The sequence below is a fragment of the Heterocephalus glaber genome, unplaced genomic scaffold (genome assembly GCF_053883595.1).
Source record: "Heterocephalus glaber isolate CG9 unplaced genomic scaffold, H.glaber_assembly_v1.0 deba00000594, whole genome shotgun sequence".
NCBI lineage: Eukaryota > Metazoa > Chordata > Mammalia > Rodentia > Bathyergidae > Heterocephalus > Heterocephalus glaber.
Window position 1 is genome coordinate 21,274,610 of NW_028258151.1, and position 21,816 is coordinate 21,296,425.

General features: G+C 57.7%; 1 protein-coding gene across 10 annotated transcripts in view; it reads right to left on the reverse strand.

Annotated features, from left to right (window-relative positions):
- Lsp1 (lymphocyte specific protein 1) overlaps positions 1–21,816 on the reverse strand; it is a 32,139-nt gene that overhangs the window by 4,372 nt on the left and 5,951 nt on the right. The window contains exons 1-10 of one of the 10 annotated variants that reach the window (XM_087205524.1): positions 18,312–18,930; positions 5,459–5,596; positions 4,387–4,551; positions 2,490–2,652; positions 2,043–2,135; positions 1,789–1,832; positions 1,546–1,627; positions 750–884; positions 347–424; positions 112–214 (exon numbers count right to left, since the gene is read on the reverse strand). In XM_087205524.1, coding sequence (XP_087061650.1) covers positions 125–214; positions 347–424; positions 750–884; positions 1,546–1,627; positions 1,789–1,832; positions 2,043–2,135; positions 2,490–2,652; positions 4,387–4,551; positions 5,459–5,596; positions 18,312–18,373 — 1,050 coding nt within the window. In that variant the 5' untranslated portion in view covers positions 18,374–18,930 and the 3' untranslated portion in view covers positions 112–124. Of the gene's footprint in view, positions 1–111; positions 215–346; positions 425–749; positions 885–1,545; positions 1,628–1,788; positions 1,833–2,042; positions 2,136–2,489; positions 2,656–4,386; positions 4,552–5,458; positions 5,597–11,665; positions 11,968–12,959; positions 13,546–14,767; positions 14,793–15,113; positions 15,320–18,311; positions 18,931–21,816 lie in introns of those variants that run through there. The other 9 variants (XM_013075000.3, XM_087205526.1, XM_087205525.1 and 6 more) reach the window with 9 other exon arrangements.

The window sequence follows — 21,816 nt, forward strand, 5'->3', positions numbered from 1 at the left end:
TTCAGGCCTCAGGGCCTAGCCTTGAAGCCAGAGTAGTGGACAAGCAGACCCTGTCCACTCTGCCACATTCCCAGAATGGCACATTTCACATACAATGTGCTGTGGACTTACCAAAATGTGTGGCCTAGGGTGCTGATCCTTCATCCAAAAACACCTTCTCATACTTCCCGTGGCCAGTGGCCACAAACTTGTACCTCTTCCCGGATGGGGTGCTCTGTTGGGGAAAGAGACTAAGAGTCAAGGAGAGAGCCTTGAAGAGGAGAAGCTGCTGCCTCTGGGAAGCCCTCTCAGCTAAAAGGGTCCCTCTTGGCCACCTCCAGCCTGCACCAATTACACCAAGACCCACCTTGACTGTAGATGATGTCTTAGAGTCTCCTTTCTTCTCCCAGAGGCTCTTCTTGCTCAGGTCTCCAGCGACAATATCCTGGGGGCAAAAGAAGGAGCTGTCATAGAGCTGGAAGCCTTGGATCCTTCTCTTTTGCCTGGCCTTCCCTGACCAGGGTCTAAGGATCTGCCCACTTTGCCTCTGAGAGTGAGACCCTGGAAGCAGAGGTGGAAAAGAAGAGAAGGCACCATGTACTGTCACTGGCCAACACAGACTTCACACAGCCCTTCAAAACGACCCCTCCATACATCCCAGTATGGATGTCCACCCATGCTTCATCCTGAATGATCTACCACTCGCTTTCTCAAGGGAACGTCCCAAGCTTTGATTACCCAGGCCAGCCCTGTCCAAGGGAAGATCTTACCTTGCAGGAGGGGGTCTTGCTAGCAGACTGAGTCTGCACCTCACCAGTCTCCCACCGACTCTTGGTATTGGCTACAGCCATGCTGGGCAGCTCTATGGAGGCCTGCCGGGATAGCTTAGGGGTCCAGCCTGCAGACTGCAGAAGAGAAAGAGCCCCAGGATAGCTTTAGTCAACAGCCCCCATGAAGCATATCAGAGATCCTGGGGAGCCTCTCTTTATCTTTATTTTTCCCAGGAGAGCTTTCCCAATGCAGGGCTAGAGCCAGGTACTCTGGAAAAATGTGTTTTCCTTCATTCGATGCACTTATGAAATACAGCCTTATTGTGAAAACCACATGTGATGTGAGGGCACACAGCACATGTGGGGTCTGTCTTAATGCCGCATGTGGCATAAGCCTGGGGGACTGGAGGTTAGATGGAGGGCATTAATGAGTTTTGGTGGGTGGAGGAGCATGGAGGAGGGTGTTGGTTGAATTGAGGGGCAGTTTTTGGTTAGAGGCATGTGGGTTTGATGGATAGAAGGACATTGATTGGCTAGAAGAGCACTGGATGGGGTAGAAGAGTGCTTGGTTGAATGGAGAGGTGTGGGTTAGAGGAAGGAGGAATGTTGGGAATAGAGACATTACTTGACGGGACAGACACTCATGAGATGATAGTGTTGGTTCAGTGGAGGAGCAGTGTACCAATGGAGAGGTGTTGGCTGGCTGGATGGTATTGATTGGATGCAGGGAGTGTGGGTTGGTGGAGACATGGTGCATGAATGGAGGAGGGATCTGGCAGAGGGCTCGAGCATATACCTCAATGGCCTGGGTGTACTGTTCCAGCCTCTCGTCAATCTTGGAGATGGGCAATGCCGGCTGGGACTTCTTCACACTGTTACTAGAGAGAAGAAGTGTTGGGCCTCATGTCTCTCTGCCGGGGTCCTTCCAGCCCACCCTGCACCACTCCCAGGGCCCTCCAAGATCTCAGATCTCCACCCACCCCCCCAGTCACTCTCTTCAACCCCCTCATGGAGGATCCTGGAGACCAGACAGACATACCTCTTCTCAATGGAGCGGTTCAGGGACTCTGTCCTATCAGCCAGCTGTGGAGTTGGGCAGAAATGTGGGCCTTGGGCAGCCAAAGTGAGGTGCACACACCATTCCCTAGCAACCCCACCCATTAATCCCACCACCCACTTCCCTGTCAGGAGGATTTTCTGAGTGCTGGCCATGAGCAAGGGGTAGGAGGAAGCAAATAGTGTGTGGAGCAAGAGCCTGGGGAGGCAGAACAGGAGCCTTCGGACTTGACCTACTTTGGCGGTGGGGCTCAGAGGAGGCGAGCGCAGTTCGGTTGTCCCCTCCAAGGCCAAAGGGCTGGGGGTCCTGGGTGGCAGACATTTCTGGTGCTGGGGACACAAAACCCAGTTGACCCAGTGACCCCTCCTTGCAACCCTCCTGCCCCTCCTAGGGTGTGTTGCAGCACACCCTTTCCCCTCCCTGGGCCTCAGGCCCTGTCTGGCCCTGACACGCTCCAGCCCTGGAATTTTCCCGCCAGAGAAATGTCTCCTGATCAGGGAGGAACTTGCCCTGAGGGTCACCAGGCTCACTGCCTCCACCCTCCGAGAATGTGGGCCTGGAAGGGAAAGTCTAGGGCAGGGGGCACTGGGCCAGTCCACAAGCTCCACACTATGGTGCAGGAAGCAAAGACTGACCCAACTCAGGGAGAGCAGTTACCAGGACACCCCGAGGAAAGCGCTCACCTCTTCCTCTGCCTCTCCAGTCTCTGCAGCCCCTAAGTGGTCCTGGATGGGTTCCTCCTCTGGGCCTGGTCCCTTCTGGTCCAGACACAGTCCCTCCAGGTGGGCTTCTGTGTGGCAAAATCTGCCACCTTCATTATCATTTTCACAGGGACACTGGCAGGGCCTACTGGGTAGAAAGGGAGGCAAAGCCAATTGGGAGCCATGTGATTGCTTGGTTCCAGTCTCTTCCTAGTTCCAAGCCTCAGTCTCCCCATCTGTAAAATAGGGGCATCAGACGGTTGAATTCTGAGGACTTCTGAGACCCCAGTTTCTTTGGGGAAGGAAGCCCAGCAATCTCACAAGCACCTGGGTTTCCTAAAGCCTCTGTGTCGAGGCCCAGGGGCTCATTTGAGAACAGCAGCCCTGCATGTTTCCTGCCGTGCAGTGCTACCCTGGCCCTGAGGCAGGCCTCTCCTGGAAGCCCCCTGTCCAGGCAGGGCCAGCTTCAAAGGGGCTGTGCATGACCTCCCCACCAGCCTGGGCTTCCTGGGCTGCCCTACTCTAGCTGTAGGCAAGCGGATCAGGGAGGCAGGATGTTGAGAGGGGGGAGGTGGGGTGCAGGAGTGTTTTGGGGGGGCTGGGTCAGCTAGGGGAGGCACACATCACTGAGGAGAGGGGCCACCTGGAGGCGAGGCAGCCAGCTGGCAGCTGGGCGTGGCTCTGCACTTGAGCAGGACTGAACCTGGAGAAGAAGATGGTAAATTCGTGCATTTTCCATGATTTCAGGCCCCTTGGCAGACCTGCCAGCCAAGACCCAGACCCACCGACCAAGGTGGGCCAGGTCCCAGCCAGCAGCAGCCACACAGAGGGGCCATTCAGGAGTTGGCTGTCTGCGAGCAGACAGTCAGGTGCGGGGGTGGGGTGGGAGTACAGGGGCTCAGAGATCCACAGTAGAGCAAAAGTGCCCCCTGCTGTTGGGCGAGAGAAGGCATCGAGCCAGCAGGCAAGGCTACAGCTGCCCCGTCTCAGAGACAGCTTGTGCAGGGCCACAGGGTGGGGGGAGTGGGAACTGAGGCCGGCAATGGGCAGGCCAGAGTCAGGGCCAGGATAGGCAGATGGATCTTTAGGTGTGGGAGCCTGGTTGTAGAGTGAAAATGAGGTGGCCATGACATGGGAGAGGGCTGAACCAGAGACTCAGCTGATCTAAGGGCCTCAGAGGGGCCCAGTCAGGGAGTATAGGCAGCCCCCCAAGCTTGGAGCTCCTAAGCAGGACTGGGGACCCATATCCCAGGCCTGATGGGGGAGGATGGGGTTGTCTTCACACGTGGCCCACAAGTTACTAAGAGCAGCTCAGACTCTGAGGGCGAGGTGGGGGAGGGCAAGGTGAGGCTCAGGAGCAGCCCCCATCCACAGACCCCAGGGTTTCTCTGGGCCCCCACCCATCCTGACTCAGGCAGGCACACACGTCCACACATCTGGAAAGTGTGCCCCCCCCCCGCAGCCTCGAAAGCACACATCTGGAAATACCTGCTCCCCTTCGTGGGAATGGAGATCAGCCAGCCCCCAGGGAGGGGGGTGCGGGCTGCATAGCCTGCATTACGTCAGTGGGCTGCAGCTGCGTGCTGATGTGGCAACCCCCCCCCCCATCCCCGCCGGCCGCAGCTGGTCTGGATGGGGCCCAGGGGCCCTAGGGAGCCCAGGAATGAAATTTCCTCACCGCCCCCTCCCTGCAGCCCCTCGTAGGCCTCTCTGCCGTCTCACTCCCTTCCTCCCTTCTCCCCCTTTTGCAGCCTTGAAGCTTTTAGGGGGGCTGGTTGAGAAGGGAGAGCAGAGGCTGCTACTAGGACACAGGTAGGGTCTCAGAGAGCATGGAAGCCCTGCCCAGCAGCCCAACCTCCAGGCCTTGACCCCCACTTGCCTGTCCTCCTCTTGCTCCCCCTCTGGACACGTGCCCCAAGGGGGTTTGCAGCTGTCCACAGACCCCTTAGTCCCCCAGAACTGCTGCTGGTGCTGCTCTGGCTTCTGTGACCAGTCACCAAAGCCCTCATCTTCATCCAGTTCAGGGGTCTCTGAGGGCTTCAGGCTGAGGGTGAAAGAGCAGTGGAGGGCCTTAGGGCTGAGCCTTCGCAGGCTTCAGCCCTCACCGCATACCCCCTCCCTCGTCTTCCCCCTCAGACCCTGGGCTCCTGCCTCACAAATAGCTCCCCATAGCTAAACTGTGTCTTCCCTGTAGTCAGAAAATCCCTGAGACCAAGGCTGTGCTTCACCCACCAGTCTGGGGCTCCCAGAGGACAGGGCTATGCCTCTCCCTGGAGTCTAGGGCTTCCAGAGGCTCCCCCAACCCCAGGCTTATTTGGAGTGGCTTTTCACAGGCCTTCCTGAGCAGCAGGGTAGGCTACTCAGTAGCAGGGGCTAGGAAGAGCTCCCAGGCTCAGCAGTGACAAAGGACTCGGCCAAGGGGCCGTGACCGCTGTAGCACCTCACCCCACCCAAATATGCTGACTCGGAGAAAATGGAACAAAACAGGGCCAGGAGGAAGGGGAGCATTATTGGAAAAACAGCCCAGCCCAGAAGAGGGGGCCTCCTGGGCCCAGGAAGGAAACAAACTGGCCAGTGGCCGCCAACTTGGACGTGGCCTCTGTGAGTCACCGGCAGCAGGGAGCTTGGGCGGGGGTCAGGGGCCAGGGCTTCGTGGCTGGTGTCAGCATCAGTCCAAGCAAGGGCTGGGACCAGGCAGGGTGTCCAGAACCTGAGTCAGAGCCCCCAAGAGGTTGATGGGAGGGGACTACTTCACGTAGCGCTGTGGACCCTCTGGCCAGTCAGGGGTCCAGAAGACAGGGTCGCCCGAGGCTGCTGACTACCCTTGTCCTAAGACCACTGCCCTTTCTGAGATTCTTCTTGTACCGGGACCCCAAAGTCCAGGGTCTGACCACCAGCACATTCCTCTGCACAGGCTGCAGGACTTCGATCCAGGGCCCTGGGTGGCTTACAGTGCCTCCTGCTCTGGCTGCCCCGGGGAATGGCCACTTTCATCCTGGTCTTGGGCCTGCAGTTGCCTGTCTCGTTCCCGCCGGCGCCGCTCCCGGGCCACTTCTTTTTCATCCTCTACACTCCACTGGGTGGTGAGCCTGGGGAATAGAAAAACAGTCATACCATGGCCAAGACAGGCTGCCACATGGTGAAGGTAGTGGATAAGCCCAGGCTCTGGACCAGTGTTCTAAGCTTCAGTTTACCAATCTTTGAAACAGAGGTCATACAAAGCAGCCATAAAGGTGTCTCTGGCCCAGGTGGAGGACCCAGGATTCTCCTGGGGATGGAGGGGCACTGGAGACCATCTGTCTACTTCCACCAGCCTGTCCTTGGACCTTGCCAGAGGCAGGATCTAGAACAGTGTGGCTTTGGCTCCAGGGGGCATCTAGGAAGGTAGGTGAACTCCAGGGAGTGTTGGCCATAGCCACCTGAGGCCACGAGCCTTGGCCAGCAGCACTGACAAATACTATCTAGGGTCAGCCCCACCCTACCAGACTGAGGTACACCATCCCGTACTGTGAGGAAGTGACCCTTGTCCAGGGTTCAAGGGTGAGACGGGCCTGTGCCTAGCCAGCCAGGCAGGGCACCCCTTGTTCCACCTCCAGTCCTCATCCTATCCCCACCTTGTACATGTCCAGCCCATTGCTTGGGGCTTTGCATGGTATCCCAACTTCATCTCAGGGCCCTCTGTGGAGCCTCAGAACTATTCCCCAAGGTGAGGAAACTGAGTTGGGGACAGCTGCTGCCCTCAGAGCACCAGACTTCTAGGGGCAGCCAGGGGAAGACAGAATGGCCTGGGCCTGGAATCAGGGGCCCCTGACCAGCAGATCTCTGGTCATTGGTGTCCAGCAGACACTATAGGCTTTGGCCATCCTGCCCCCCACCCCGACACATACACAGTTTGCCTGGAGCTGAAAAGGAGAGTCCAGGGTCTCTGGTTCACCAGGACTCATTGCCCCAGACTCAGGGAGCCAGGCTAGAGCTGGTATGGGGCTGGGTTTCCCTGCTGGGGTCTCCATCCTTCCTGCCAGTGTCCGCTTCATGACCCCATGGCCCACTCCCCTCTGGGCCTCAGTCCCCTGGCCAGGCAGCCTTGCCAGCACATGATCTAATCTCTTCAGGTCTCCCCTAAGCCTCTCAGACGAAAGCCAGGCCTCTCTACAGGCTCCAGTGCGGGGCCTGCTCCCCCCGCTGCAGCCACATGGGACTCCAGCCGCAACCTGGCCACCCACTCATGCTCTGCACCCCAAGCCGCCTGCTTCTTCCTCAGAAGGGCCTTCAACTGCCAGCCCCAGGAAGCCCTTAATTCCCCACACCTGGCTCCCATCACCCAGCAGATGCAGCCAGCCTCACAGCTCCACAGCCAATAGGGGCTGCTGGACATATTCATCTGGGAGCTGTTGGCTGAAAGCTATGGCTCAGGTCCCTCTCCTGTGCCCATGCATGCCAGCATCCCCCAAATTGGATGATGGGAGCACAGCAGGATGGGCAGGAGGTGCTCCTGCCACTACTGGGGCAACCTCTGGGGAGTGACCAGTGGGGCATGGGCTTTGTTCCCACTTCCACGTTTCTGGGCAGCACAGGCAGGCTTGGGTGTACATATGTATGTGGCAGTTCTTGGTGTGTGTGTGTGTGTGTGTGTGTGTGTGTGTGTGTGTGTGTGTGTTTGCCCAGGTGGGTATGTAAATCTGGGCCTGAGGCATCGAATTGTGCCTTAACTCCCCCTTTGGGCTGGCCCAGGGCCGGCCCAGGGCCTTCTATGTGGCACCTCTCTCTACATGGGGCCAGGGCCCTCCTCCTCTCCTTAGACTGCTCCATTAGGCCCAGGGGGCCACCAAAAGCAAAACGTGTGCAAGTCTCCGGGGACCCCCTCAGAAGCAGTGACACACAAATCATAGGGCACACAGAAATGCAGCTAGCTCACACCTGAGCAGGGCAGACAAGCACACACGTGTTCTTCAGGTGCCCATGTGGGCACCCCCCCGCACACACGTGCACACACACAGACAGCACTGAGCAAGTGTAGACAGACCCCGGGGATAGGAGATCACAAAGTGGCAGGTCCTGGCCCCCTCCTAGATTCCTCTAGGTGCCCCCGCCTCACTATTTACTGTTTTCTTCCACATCACCCAGACAACAGTGGAGCTGGGCTTGGCAGGAGGCCACGGTGTGTTTCCTGGGAACATCTCACAGAGCGGGGCCCTCTGAAGGTCATCCCCACCTAGCCTTCCCTGGACAGAATGGGGCTCAGGGTAGGCCTCTCCCAGTGTCTCCCTCAAGCCCCAGGCTGGGAAGAAGCCCCTCTGCCCCCCAGCTCCTGACCCTGCAAGTGAGGACAAGAGGCCCCTGGGCCCCTTCCCCTGCCTCCTCTCTTCCCGCCTGCCCCAGGATGTGAGTAATGCGCCCCCTCCCCATGACCTCACCCCCTCACTATTCCACAGCTGGGCTCCGTTCTGGGAACTGAAAGGGGGCGTCTCTCCTGGGGTGGGGTGGGGGCCTCTGGCCTGGGAAAGGCGCCCCCCGGCCAGCAGCCCAGACCCCTTGGCACGCTCCGCAGGGCTGTCAGGGCTCTGGCGATGGCCGCCCCGCCCGTGGCCCTGGCCCAGCTGAGTACAGCTGCGAGGGATTTGGTGTTCCTGTGCAAATGCAATCAGGCCATTTCCTGTCTGTTCTGGCTCTGTGGCCTGGGGCTCAGCCTGAGGGGCCAGGATGTGGGGCCCTGTCCCCCTGCACCCACAACATCCCAGGGTCTGAGCGGAGGAGGTGCTTGGTCCTCACCCAGGTGCAGCAGTGTATGCAGACCCCAGGCTGCTCCTTATTCTGAGCTGGGCTCCCAGAGCTCAGGGTGGTCCCTGTGGCCATGTCTACCGCCTGCCACTTCCCACTGGGGACACCAGTCCCTCTTCTCTCTCCTCTGCTGCTCCCCCCAACCCAGCTCTCCGTCCCCTCCAGAGTCCAAGGGTGCCCATTTTAGGTCCAGCCCTTTCAGCTGCCCACCCTTTTTGTCCTTCCACAGAGAGTTCCAGAAGGGGCTCAGGCCTCCATCCCTGTCCCAACTCTGCCCCCTACAGGCAGCTCGTTTGCTGACCAGTCCAGCCATCTCCAAAAGGTCAGCTGCAGGGTTTGCTCCCAGTCCTGGGGAGAGCTCAGGGTTTGGCTGGGGGCAGCAACCAAAGCAAGGAGGTAAGTGTGTATGGGGAGTGCCTTCTTCAGGCTGCCTGTAGGGAACCCTCCCTACTCTAAGTCAGCTGGACACCACAGGGCTGGAGGTGATCAGGAAGCCTTTGGCTTTCTGAGACCACCAAAGATTCTGTTGCTTTCATGAGCGCAGCCCACTGAGATCTCATATGCTGGGCTAGGATGCTTGTGGTCCTGCAAGAGACCACAGAACCCTTAGGAGAAGAGACAGAGCAAGGAGAGGCAATGAGCCTATGTAGAGGCCTTCCTGGCACCGGCTCAAGGACATTCACAAGCAGGGAGCAAAGAGAAGAGCCTGTCTGGGAGACCAGGGAGAAGGTAGCTGCAGCAGGCCAGCACCTGCATCCCACAACAGAGGATGCCACTCATGAACCCTTTGACAAGCTCTGTGATTTCAAAGCTGGGGTCCCATCCCTGGAGCAGGCCAAGACAGGTTGCAGGTATGGCCTGCCCAGCTGTCCCTCTCCCCCAGGAGGCAGAGGTACACGTAAGCCACAAACAGTTCCAGGCCAGCAGGTGAGCACTGGGAGAGGTGGGCAGGAGGGCTGGGGTAAGGGCACAAGAACCTGCCCCATACCATGTCCTAGGATGGCCCCCCGTGTCACCTTCCCTGGTGTGTCTATTTTCTCCTAGATGTGGGGGGAGGGGGGTAACCCCTTTCCTGTCATCATGGGCTGGTAAGTGAGGGGGACACCTCACAGGGCAAGAGCCTGGCCCCACTGTCCAGGGAAGTCCCATGATGAGCTGCTTGTAGCAGGGAGATGACTGTGAATTTGAGCAAGTGTCCTCAGGCCAGAGAGAAAGGAGGGGTAGGGCAAAGTCAACGAGGCCACAGAACATGCAGAGCCAGAAGTACTGTCCCCAAGGTGCACATAGGCAGCTTGGGAAGGAGCAGATCCAACCAGAATTGCATCCTATTAGGAAGCCCTGGGTGTGTTGGGGAGGGCCAGTGAGGCTGGACGTAGGGGGAAGATTTAAACAAGAGGGACTGGGAGGGAGAAGCTGAAGGCTGGGCTGGGCTGGGAAGAGGGACAGGGCAGCAGCCTCTAGAACTGCCACAGTATCTGTTCTGTGGGAGGTGGAACTCAGGTTGCTCAGTGTGGAGAGACACTGAGTAAAGCCTAGCATGCAGCACGGGGCAAGAGACCTTTCTGGTGGCTGCCGCAGGTCCCACCAGGTCTAGGGTGGGCAGCCTTGGAAGGACCCTGGCAGCAGCAACCTGAGCTGGTCCACGTTGACCGAGAGGAGCTAAGCTCTCCCCTGGGAGAGCTCAGGGATACCACACCCTCCTGGCCCAGGCATAGCCCCTCAGGTCTCCCACAGGTCCCAACAAGGATGGGCAGCTTGTTCATCCAGGTGGGAAGAAGAGCTCAGGAGTCAGATGGTTCAGGTTCCTGACTACTTCCCCCCAGTCCCTGGAAGCCTGGACCATCAGCAGCCTCCTGGGCCTCAGTGTCCCCAGCTATAAGGACCACAGGAGCTAATGTATGCCAAGTGGTCAGCCCAGCTACTGTGCAATGAACGTACATGGTCAAGTCGTTCCATGACTTCCTTAGGGCTATTCCTGGAAGGGATGGCCCTGAAGGGCCATGACATCCAGGGCTAAGGGGCAGGCCTTGGGAAGGTCACGAAGTTATGAGCCCCTAAGCTGGAGGCTATGGGAACCACAGAAGGTTCTGAGCAGGGAGAAGAGAGGCACAGAAGATATAGAGCCAGGAGTCTCTGGCTGGCTTGTGGAGGGCAGATGGGAGGGGAGAAGGGAATGGGGAACCTGCTGCCATTCTTGGAGTGATCTGGGATGAGGCCCTAGGGGAATGGGCTGCTGAGTGGAGAAAACTGCAGTCCAACTGGACTCCCAGTGGCCCCTGTTCCGGGGAAGAGAGGGACAGGCCAGCGGGTAGAAGAGGTGAAGAAAGTCAGAATGGGAGGATGGAGTAGGACCACTCACCCTGGCAAGACAGGAGGGAGCCCTGTCCATAGCTGGCTGGGGATAGGCAGTGCTGAGGCTCCTATCTCCACTTCTCTTGCTGGTGTCAAGACCCCAGATCTCTGGGGCCACTGTGCCACACCGGGACAGGGCCCAGCCAAGGTTCCCCACCCCCCACCCTCCCCTTGGTCCTTTTTGGCCCTGGTGGGCAGTCCCATCTGGGAACCTGCCTGGACATCTGCCTGCAAAGCATGGGGAACCCGCTGACACTCCAAAGGGTGCCAAAAGGGATGGAGCATGGAGAGTCAGCAGGGAAGGCCACCTCCACCCTGCAACATGCTCCCCATATTTTGACCTTCTGGTCCATGCAAGGTTGTGACCCAGGATTCCTAGAGACAGCCCCAGAGAGGAGGCTGTAAGGAATTCTGCAGGAATCTGGGATTCTGGCTTCTTCTCTCAGCCCAGTAGGAGGCGCTGTGCACCCTGGGCAAACAACAGTCCTGCTTTGAGCCCTTCGGATGGCAAAAGCTTTCTGGTAAAAAGGCCAGACATCCCATAGGCCTTTGTCTCCTGCGAGGCACTAGTGGTGGAGAGCAGCCCCCCCCCCCCCCAGCATTTTGCGGCCTTTACAGCCTGTGTGGTCCCCACAGGAATCTTCTCCCTGTTGGGGGCCTCTCACTGCCTCCACCCAGAACTGCCAGGCCAAGGAAGCTCAGCCCGCTCCGCAGTCTTCCCTGCTGGCTACTGCCTAGAGCTCAGGGACAACTGGCCCTGCCAAGGTCTGCTACCTCCCTCCCCCATGGGCTCAGGAACTGTTCGGCCACCAGCAACCCTCCTGCCCACCGGCCTCTCCCCAGCCTTTGCCCCACCTGACCTTCCTCAGAACATTGGCTCCGGTGTCCTCTGCGCTGGCTCCAGATCCAGCCCATCCCTGGGTCCCTCGGCTGCCACACTCAGCTCTCATCCCACTGGGCAGCTTCCCCACCCATTTTATAGCTGTGGAGTCGAGTCCAGAAGAGGAAGGCCAGGCCTGGGGTCTTACCACCAACAAGAGGAGTCAGCAACAGGAGCCTCAGCGGTCCCCTCAGGATACTGCCTGCTCCACAGGTCCACACCAGCCACTGCCACGACTGCATCTGGCTCCCCTTCCCACCCTACAGTGAGCTGCCACACCATTCCTCCTTCTCACAAACTGCTCCAGAGCCTTCCTCCCTTTTTCTCTTTCCTTCTCCAATACTTCCTTTTTTATGATGCCAGGGACCTTCAAAACACCCTGAATTTCCCCCAGCCCTCAGGAATCTTAGAGGCCAAGTGCAGCCCTGACCCATGATGCACCTCGGAACATAGAGGATACTCCTTGTCCAAGCCTCTGGGAAGTGCGGTTGGCATGACGTGTCCTCAGGGACAGTGCCTGAGATAGGCTGCCTGGGGTTGTGGTGATGGAGAGAAGCTGCTCCAGAATGGGAGAGCAAGTGGATGCACAGAGATCTGGGAGACATCTACGGGGTCATGGTTTTAGGGAGCCGGAGAGCAGGGCCAGCGGACAGGGAGGGCACCCCAGAGCCTGTCCTGGCTCCAGTCCTCCCGGAGCCCAGAGGCACAGCCCCTACTCCCTATGATCCTGGCCCTGAGCCTGGGAGCCTGCAGTCTCGGGCTGCCCCCGCCTTCCTACCTCTGGGGTTTGGGGGAAAGCGTCCGCCCCCCTGGGTCCCCAACCTCCTGCATCCCACACACACCTAGTCCCAAACCTGCCTCTACCCCCACCAAAACTGAGGCTGTCCACCCACTCCCTTGCTGCCTGCCACCTGCCCACTGCCTTTCTAGAACTTGATGCTCACTCAGGAGAGACAGGCTGAGGAGGGTCCTTCCCTTGATGGCCACTGCTCCCAATCCCTGTGATGGTTGCACCCCAGGAGTTGTCAGAGCAACCACTTCAGGACCACACTGCCTGCTCCTTGGGAGCCCAGCTGAGTGCCAGGCAGACAACCACAGCCCAGGCCTTCCCACCACACCAACCAAGCCACTGGGCAACCCCTCACTCTGTCCAAAGGCCCTTGGGAAAGGTCCTGACCCATGAGCAAATACTCTACATTTAGGACAGATAGACCCCGAATAGCTTCTTCATAGGAGCTTACAGGTGGTCTCTCTAGGACCCTGAGGACTCAATGAGACTGGAAGTGGAGATGCTCTCATACCCCATGCACTAGCCTGTCTATCCCACACTTCTCTCAGAGGGTGAGCCAGGGTCTGTCCACTCTGCCCTCAAAGTGGAGACCAGAACTAAGCTGTATTTCCCACTGGCCAGCCCAGCACCTCCCTTGGTCAGAGTGCCCTACCTCTTAGGATGTGCTCCGTAGTTAGTCTGGCGCCGGCAGCCTCCTTGCCTTGGTACTGTGGCTTTTCTACATCTTGGCCCCATCTGCTCAACCAGGCCTGACCCTTGGGGCCTAGGCTTGGAAGTCAGAGCCTCACCCTCCTCCCAATCCGTCCTTCCGGTTGGATCCCATGCGACTTCAGCTCCTGTTGGCCCTGGGCTAGCACTCTCTCCCACGGCTCGTTCTGCACACTACGTCTGTGAGGCTTTCTGCTGTCCATGTCGCTGACCACAACGCTGCAGGGGCTGGGCCAAGTGCACAGCAGCCCTGGAGACCTTCTCGGCTCCTTCTCCCTGCCATCAGCAAACTCCGGTCTTGTTCACGCCTGCCAACCTCCCAGGGGAGGAGGTGAAGGGTCTCAATGCCGTCTCCTTTCTACACTGGATGGTGCTCAGTGGAGCCTGTGACTCTGGTGGCAGGCTGCCCTGGTAGAGCACTCGCAGTGCTCACGAGGCAAGGCTTGGCACACTCCCTGGCACGAGACTGTGGCTGGCACCAGCCTGGGCTCTGCCATCCCTCCTCTTCCCTCTCTGGCCAGCATGGCCAGATCCACCTCTTCCTGAAGGCCCACTCAGCTCACAGCCGTGCCCACAGAAGCTTCCCAGACACCTCCCATCCCCTACACGGTCTAGCCAGGCTGTTCCTGGAGTAGGAACAGGCGGCGAGTCAGCCCAGCTCCGCCAGTGCCTGCTCCTGGCCCTGCCCCTAGGGCACCTCAACATTCCTGCTCCAGCCTCACTGTGTCTGCCTGCTGGAGCCCTGGGGTCCCTACCTGGCCCTTGACTTCCTATGAGCTCTCGGGGTGCCCTACCACTCTGTATTGGATGACTCATGGGACACTGAGAGGCCCAGGCCCAAGGCAGCCCCTCATCAGCCTCCAGTGTGAAGCTTCTCAGCCCTATGCCACAAGGCTGCAGACCCCTTCCTGCCCTGGGGCAATGGGTGAGCCTTTCCTCCTCCCTGATCCTCAGTTTCTACTCCGCACAAATGGAGGACCAAGGGCCAGTCTCAGAGGGCCATGGGAGATCACATCCCTCTGGACATTACAGCAATTGAAGGTGGCTCTGACAACCTGCTCTGGTCCTTTGACCTGAGACTTGGCCAAGACCAAGGGCTGGATCAGAAGAGCCTTGTTTAATGGGACAAAGTAGGCACTGACCAGCAGCCCAGATCCCCCCTGCATGCCCATGATGGGCAAGCTGTAGACCAGAGGGCCAGTGTCCCCGGAGGACTAGGCGGGTCAGTGGCATGATGAGGTTGGCCCCTCAGCCCCTGAGGACCCGGTTTGGGGAAACCAGGCTGTGGCAGGGCGGAAAAGCTTCCCCTCAACGTGGGAGTCCTGAGTAGGAGGCTCCTACTCAGGAGGCCCAGTCCAGGCGCACCAGCCCCCCTCTCATCTGGTGAGAACCAGCCTCTGCTTCCCTCCTCCCTTCCTCCTCCCCGCCACTGCCATCCTTCTCTTGTGGGCTCCGTGCCACTCTCCACCAAGCCCGTTCCCTTCCCTTCCTCTCCGTTTTTCTTCCAAGGACTAAGAGCAGGGCCAGCCAATGCCAATACCCACCCTACTCCACCTTTTTGGGCCTTGGTTTCGATCTGCCAAGGGGGGACAACAGAAGACCTTCCTGCTTAGTGATGGTGGCACCAGGGATCCCACTCACCCCCCTCCTCCGGCACCATGGCCTGCCCCTTCTACCATTTCCCCAGATTCCTCCTTCTGCCTGTTCCCTGCTAGCCCTCTGCCCCTTACCCTACCACCTTGGGCATCTTACCCTCTCATTTCTTTCTACTTGCCCTTCTTTTTTCCTTGCCCACCTAGTAGGGCGCATCCTTAGGAGGAGTGCTCATACCCCTGGAGCCCCTGGCACCCTGGCTCCTGGGCACCAGCATCTCCAGCCTGGGTACCTTCTTGAGCATCAGCCGAACTCATAGCCACACTGTCACCTCCCAGAGCAGCATCATATACATCAGTCCCACCAGGAGAGGCCTAGGGTCTGACCTCATTCAGCACCCAGCTGGGGATTGAGCACCACCCCTTCTTCCCTACCTCCAACCCAGGACCATAGAAGATTCCAGCTCCCAAGCCCTCCCCCAACCCCTGGCAGCCCCTGTGCCCACCTGCCCTCTGGAGACCTTCATAGTCAGCCTCCAGCCGAGGTCCTCTACCGAGCCACTCTGAGACTGATGAAATGTCCCTGGGGGCAGCACCCCTCCAGCCATGCCAGTCCTCAGGGTGCCCCCTCTGGGGTCTGGAAGCAGCTTTGGGTAGGCAAGTCCCTGGGTCCCCAGTGCTCCCTGGTTGCTGCTTGCTGCCCGACTCCCCAGCTCTGATCTGCTGGCTGGAACTGGAGCCGGAACCTCCATCCTCTGGGCTCTGGCCCTGACACCCTGCCCAGGGGGCTGGGCCACTCGGTCCCTGTACCCCTGTTGCTGGCTCAGTTAGGCTCCTGGCAGGACATGCTCCAGCCAACAGACTCCTGAGCCTGTAACATGCTGCCCACCAAATGCCCAGCTTTGCCGGGGGGGGCACCCCACCCCCAGGATCGCAGGCCTGGATGGGCCTGGTGGCCCCGCCCCCTTGGACACTGTGGCCTGGCGGCCTACTTTCCCCACCCCTAGGGGCCAGCCCAACAGGCCATCATCCTCATCCCCTGCCCCGCTGGCTGCACTGGGGTCCCCAGAGTCCCTTGAGCTAGGTTCCCAGGGTGGATGCCTGCCTGAGGGCCTTAGAGCCATGAATGCAGGCTGTGTGTCTGGGATGACGTGTGCCTGGGATCAACAGGGCAGAGGGCTCCTGCCACCCAGTGAGCCTCTGCTAGGGGGTGGCAACAGGGCTGAAGGCCAAGAGCCACACAGAAATGCCAGCCAGGGTGACTGCAGCTCAGCCTCTTGGCTCAGTGCCAACTACAAGGTGTTTCAGCCAGCTTACTGCCTTCACAAAGCCAGCTCTCTGGAGGCCACAGGACCAGGAGGGTGGCCGAGAGTCCAGGTGATCTCTGGGAGGGGGAGGTCATCATGGGGTCTCTGGATCACCCTTAACCCTGGCTGGCCTAAGGGGCACCTGAACGGGCCTGACTCACCCAGGGGCAAACAGGAGGGTTATGGGGTGAGGCAGATGCCACACCTGGAAGGGGAGGAGCTTGGCACCTAGCAGGAGTGCCAGTCCCTGGGTCTACCCTGCCAGCCTAAAGCCTGTGCCTGCAAGAGGTTGAGAAGTCCTCCCTGGTGGCTCCATGCCGAGCTACTGCTCACACCAGATTTAGACAGGGTGAGTGGGTAGGCAGAAGACACGTTTTTCCACTGGGCCATAGCATCCTTTTAATGAGCTTCAACTGGGTTTGATTTACACCTGGTTGCTGGTGGTGCCCAGCAGGCCCTTCTGGAGTGGTCTCAGAAAGGACAGGCAGAGCCCAGCACCCTGGCATGGGAGCAAGTCAGGCTCCCTGGGGGAGAGGTTTGGAGAGAAGAGGTGGTTATGGGAAGCAGCTCACCACTGCCTGCTGGGTGACCTGGGGCAAACTGCTGTTGCTAAACCTCTCTGACCCTGGTTTTTAAATCTGTGTGCTGGGGCTGGGGGAAGTGGAAATCACTGGATGCTGTAGAGATGCAAACTATGGTCATGGAGCTTGGGTAGAGGATGTCACTGTCCCAGGTGGTAGCATGCATGTACGGGTGGGTGTATGTGTGAGTGTGCACCTTTGGCCCAGTGTCAGGGTCCTCGAGGCTATGAGGGTCATCACATGCCCATGAATATCCCCTTGTACTGCTCACTCCCCAACTCACCACCGCACACAAACATGCTTCCCTTGGTCTGTACAGGGCCTCCCCTGCTCCCTGACTCCCTCCCATGATGTTTCCCTGGAGTCAAAGGATCAGTTTCTCTTGCCTCTGCCCACTGCTGGTCAGCCACCTGTCTGCCTCCAGCCTGGTCCAACTGCACCCGAAGGCCTTTGGGTAGCCAAATAGTGGCCTGACATGAAGAACAGGGCACAGCGAAAGCCCCAGCTAACTGATGGTCATGGCCCAGGCATGGGGGTGCAGACACATAGCCAGGCCCATGTGGCTCCTCCCAACACCCAAGGTGCTTTGCTCTTTGCTCCCAGCCCCCAGCTTCCCCATTTGTTAAGGGTCACTGGTGAGTCAGGGGTCTGATGCCAGCAACTCAATATCCAGGCCACAGAGCTTCCCAGAGGACTGGGGTGAGGGGCTGGGGACACATCCTACAGGGCAGGGAGTTGGGAGGTGAGGGCCCTGGGCAGCCTGGAACTGAGCCCTTGAAAAACAAGAAGAAGGGCTCATGGGGCCCAGGGCAAGTGTGACTATAGGGAGCCTACCAGCAGGGCCACCTGGTCCTGGGCTAGGACCATGCCAGGGAGAGGACGTGAAGAAGGCCATCTCTCTACATCTGCATGGACCCAGCAAGCAGGAGCTGGTGCACCCCAGGCCACTCAGACTCTGTTCAGAAGACCCCTATGACCATAAATCTACCCCTAGGCTCACCACAGAGAACTAGGGCTGCAGTGCATGGGAGTGCTGACAGATGCTGGGCCTGAGAGGAGCCAGGAAGAAAGTACACCAGGCTGGCGGAGAAGAATTGGTCTCCCAGCCAGGGAGAACCATGGCAGGCTTCCTGGAGGAGGTGGCATTGCAGTCTGGAAGGTTGAGAAGGAAGAAGGCCAATGCGAGTGGCTCAGATCCACTGACTGGGGACCCGTGGCTCTGAGCCCGCCTTGTCTGAGTTCTGACGGGGCTCAGGGCCTTTGGTATCTGTGTTCTCATCATGACTCTGCCAAGTGGGTGCCACTACATCATACTTTCCAGAGGAAGAAACAGGGAGAAAACAGACAAAACTCTGCACTAGCTCAGAGCCAGCAGCCAGCAAGCCAGGATTCCAAGGCCCAAGCGCTCCTCAGGCAACAATGCCTCCCACACGGGGCTGGACACCAAGGGTGGCTGGTGTATATGGCTCTGAGTCCAGTGCCATCTATAAAGCAGGGTGATTGATGGTGCCCTGAGGCCCTGTTCTCTGTCCTGGGTATTGTGTGAAAGCCTTTGAGCAGAGACAGCCATGCAGGTGGGAGGAGGAGAAAAAGGAGGAGGAGGACGCACTGCCAGGGCCCAGGGAGGTGATGGCCTCGTGCTCCAGCGCACGTGCATGTGGCTGGCTTGGTACCGTTGTGGCCTGACTCCGGCAGAAGCAAGGCCGGGACAGCCCCACATCCAAAAGCCGAGCTCAGCAGGCCCAGCCGGGGCAGTTGGTGCCTCCGTGCATGGCAGCACTGTGGGTACCCACCCTGGGTCGGGTGGGGGACCTACCTCAGGAGCTGCTCCAGACCCCGTCTGCTAGAATTCCTCCTCAGGAGCATGGAGCCACTCATGCTGCTGGCCGCCAACCGGGAGGCTGGCGACCTGGCCTGACCCCAGCCCTGGGGATGCCGCCTCCTTCAAAAGCTCCTGTCTCACTGCAGCGGCGGCTGCTGCTGCTGCTGCTGCTGCTGCTGCTGCTGCTGCTGCTGCTGCTGCTGTTGCTGCTGCTGCTGCCGCCGCGGCCGCCTTCAGCCCTCCTCCTCTGCTCTCCTTTCTTTTCTTTCCTCTCCTTTCTTTCTCTCCCCCTCTTCCCTCCTCTCCTCTCCCCTCCCCTTCCCTGTCCTTACTCTCTCTGCTTCTGTCCCCTTCTGTGTCTGGCTGTCTGGTCTCTCTGGCTCTGATGCCCCCTCCCCGTCTCCTCTCTGTCTGACTGTCTGATGGGTGTCTGTCTGTCTCTGTCACCTTTTCTCTGTGTGTCTTGAGCCCCTGGCCCTCGAGCTAGGGGTCTTGGGCTAGCTCCCAGCTGGCAGCCCCAAAGCCTGTCCACTGTCCCTGGGCCCTGTCTCTGTGGGTCTCGCTCCCCTCTCCTTCCTCAGGACGCTTCACAGCTGCTTCCCTTTTGTTCCCCCAACCCCCTTCTCCGCCCCCCTTGGTCTCCTCCACCTCCACCTCCTCCTCCTTCCAAGATTAGTAAAAATGTCAGAGAGAAAACCCTCCCAGCCCAGCAGCGTGGAGGCTCACTGGACCTCTGTGGCCGCTGGTGGGCAGCATGGCTGCCTCTTCCCTCCCTCCTTCCCGCCCTCGTTCCCTTCCCCTCCCTCCCTCCCTCAGCCACCTTGGTAGGCTGCACCTCCCTTGCCCACCACATGGCTGCCTCCCATCTCTCCAGTGCCCTCCAGTAATTAGGACAGGGCCTAATCCAGGCCTGGCCTTCCTGCTGGCCCTCTCTGTCTGGCCCAGCACTCCTGCCTGCCTTCTCTCTTCTTTCCAGGTCTCCCTTTCTCCCTGCAGACCCTTTCTCCTCTCTCCTTCCCCACTGGTGACTCTGTCCCTATTTGTCTCCCTCAATCCTCCCTCCCCCATCCCTTCCTCTTCTTCCCCTCCTCTCCCTCCCTCCTCTCCCCTCCCTCCAGGTCTCCATTTTGTGCTTGTTTATTCCCAGCCCTCTGCTCTTGCTGTCACCCCAAGGGGAGGCTGGGCACATCAGGAATCCTCCCTGGCTCCCAAGTAGGAAGGCTACCCCCCACCCCCAGCACCCTGGAACTGCACACAGAATGAAGAGACCTGAAACATACACAACATCTCCCCTTTGATCTCTATGGTCCAGAAGTGGCCATGGGCACCAGGCTGGTTGGTGCCCTCACCAGCTGGGCCCCCCTTGCCCTGTACTCTGGCCAAGGCCCAGGGAGAAGCAGCCCAGCCCATTGTTGTTCTGGTTGGGCTTAGTCACTGTGACTCACTCAAGAACACAGGGGCTAGTGGCTGGACAAGGGGAGGGACTGGACTCACATTCGAGGAGACTTGAGTGGGCCAGCTCTGGGCCAGCAGAACTACATATCCAGTAGTTCATCCAACTCACTAACACAACCACTGAGAGACTGGCAGAACTGCATCCATGTACTGGACAAGAAAACCAAGGCTCAGTTAGCAGCATGGGTATCCAAGGCCACAGAGCCAGGCCTGGGTCTGCTGACTGCTGGCCACTCAGCACTGCCTAGTACATCTCTGTGTGTGCAGCTAGGCAGGCCCAGCAGCCCCATCTCCATGTCCAGATAACTGGCCCTTCCCTCATGCCCAGCTAGTGTAACCTGTGGCTGGGCCAGGTATCAGAGCTGTAGGACACTGAAGAATACTGAGTGGACTAAGAACGAGGTCATGATAAGGCAGATGAGTGGATGAACACACAAAATGAGTCATCACAGGAAGGCAGTGTGCAACAGAGAGTAGGAGCAACAACTGGAAAATTCCACAAGGGTCCATTGCTCAGGTCTGCGGTGACTCAGGTGGTGGGCAGTGGGTAGAGACTGCCAGGTTCAGGAAATCTGCCCCACCCCAACACAACAGGCTTGGTCCCCGGGCCAATCTTGAGGAGGGAGCTCACAGCATCTTCCCTCCCTTTGCACCACTCAGGAGCCCAAGAATATCAGGTATACAGCAAGGATGGCTCTGCCCACTGCCTATTCTCAGCACCACAGAGCTGTAGGAACCACCAGATCTGATGGAACACAGGCAGGGAGGAAGCAGGAATAAGCCTTAGATTGTGCCCACATTTAGTAGCTCACCCAGAGGAACCTAGGTCTCTAGCCATAGACTGCCAGGAATAAAATGTGGCCAAGGCAATTTTGGTTCGAAAGGAAGAATATTGCCACAGAGGAGAAGGCTGCCATGGGATGATTCAAGTTCCCTATCACTACAGAATGGCTGACTCAGAACTGTTGATGAGTGGGAAGTGGCAAAAACATATCTTTAAATGTAGTGGCCAAGATTCTTGGTTTTACAATTAGGACATGTCCTAATATGGTGAATGGGGTTGAGTTTTAATGCCAGCTTCACTATTATTTGCCCATCCATCCATTCATCTATTTCTCCATGTATCCACCCATCCATTCATCACTCCCTCTATCCATCCTCTCTTTATGATGCCTGTCTTTACATGTATGTCATTTCTCAATCTATCAACTCCTCACATGTCTCTGTCCCCATGTCACAGATCCACCCACTTATCTATAAAAGCTTTAATATAGCCTTCCATTCTATCAATTCAAACATCCATCCATATATATATATATATATACTCACATCCATCCATCTCTCTTTACACTGGTTGCAAGAATCCATCTATTTATTCATCCATTCATTCATCCATCCATTCATCCATCCATCCATTCACTCAGGCATCCATCCATATGTCAATATGTACAAAACACTTGGAGCAGTCAGTAAGCCATTCATCCATTTGGAACACAATAACTATTCATTACATGTTAATTACTATTACTACTTATATTTTCACCCATCAATTTTTATGTCTAGCTATGATGATTTCTTTAATACATACGTCAATCTCCAAATATTCTTCTGCCTTTATTTTCATTCATCTGCCTAAATGTTTTATTTTCTATGTCATTTGCATATCCATTCATACATTTGTCTATCTATCCATCCACTTGTCTATTGATCTTTTCTCCTAGCAAGACACCCATCCAATCATGCACATACATCTGTGTGTATACTTCTGTGCACGTACTTATCCAAGTGAGTTAATCCTTTTTTTTTTTTCCAGTACCAGGGATTGAACTCAGGACCTTGCATTTTCAAGGCAGGCATGGCACCACTGAATTAAATCCCCGGCTCTTAAGTGAGTTAATACTTAAAATACTTACTGAAATACAGTCAGCCCCAACCAATGTCCCTTGTCTTTTCTCTTCCATCCTTTTGCTCATCCCATCATTCACCCTTCCATTTACTTATTCACATATTTGTCCATTGATCCATACATTTATTCAACAAATTT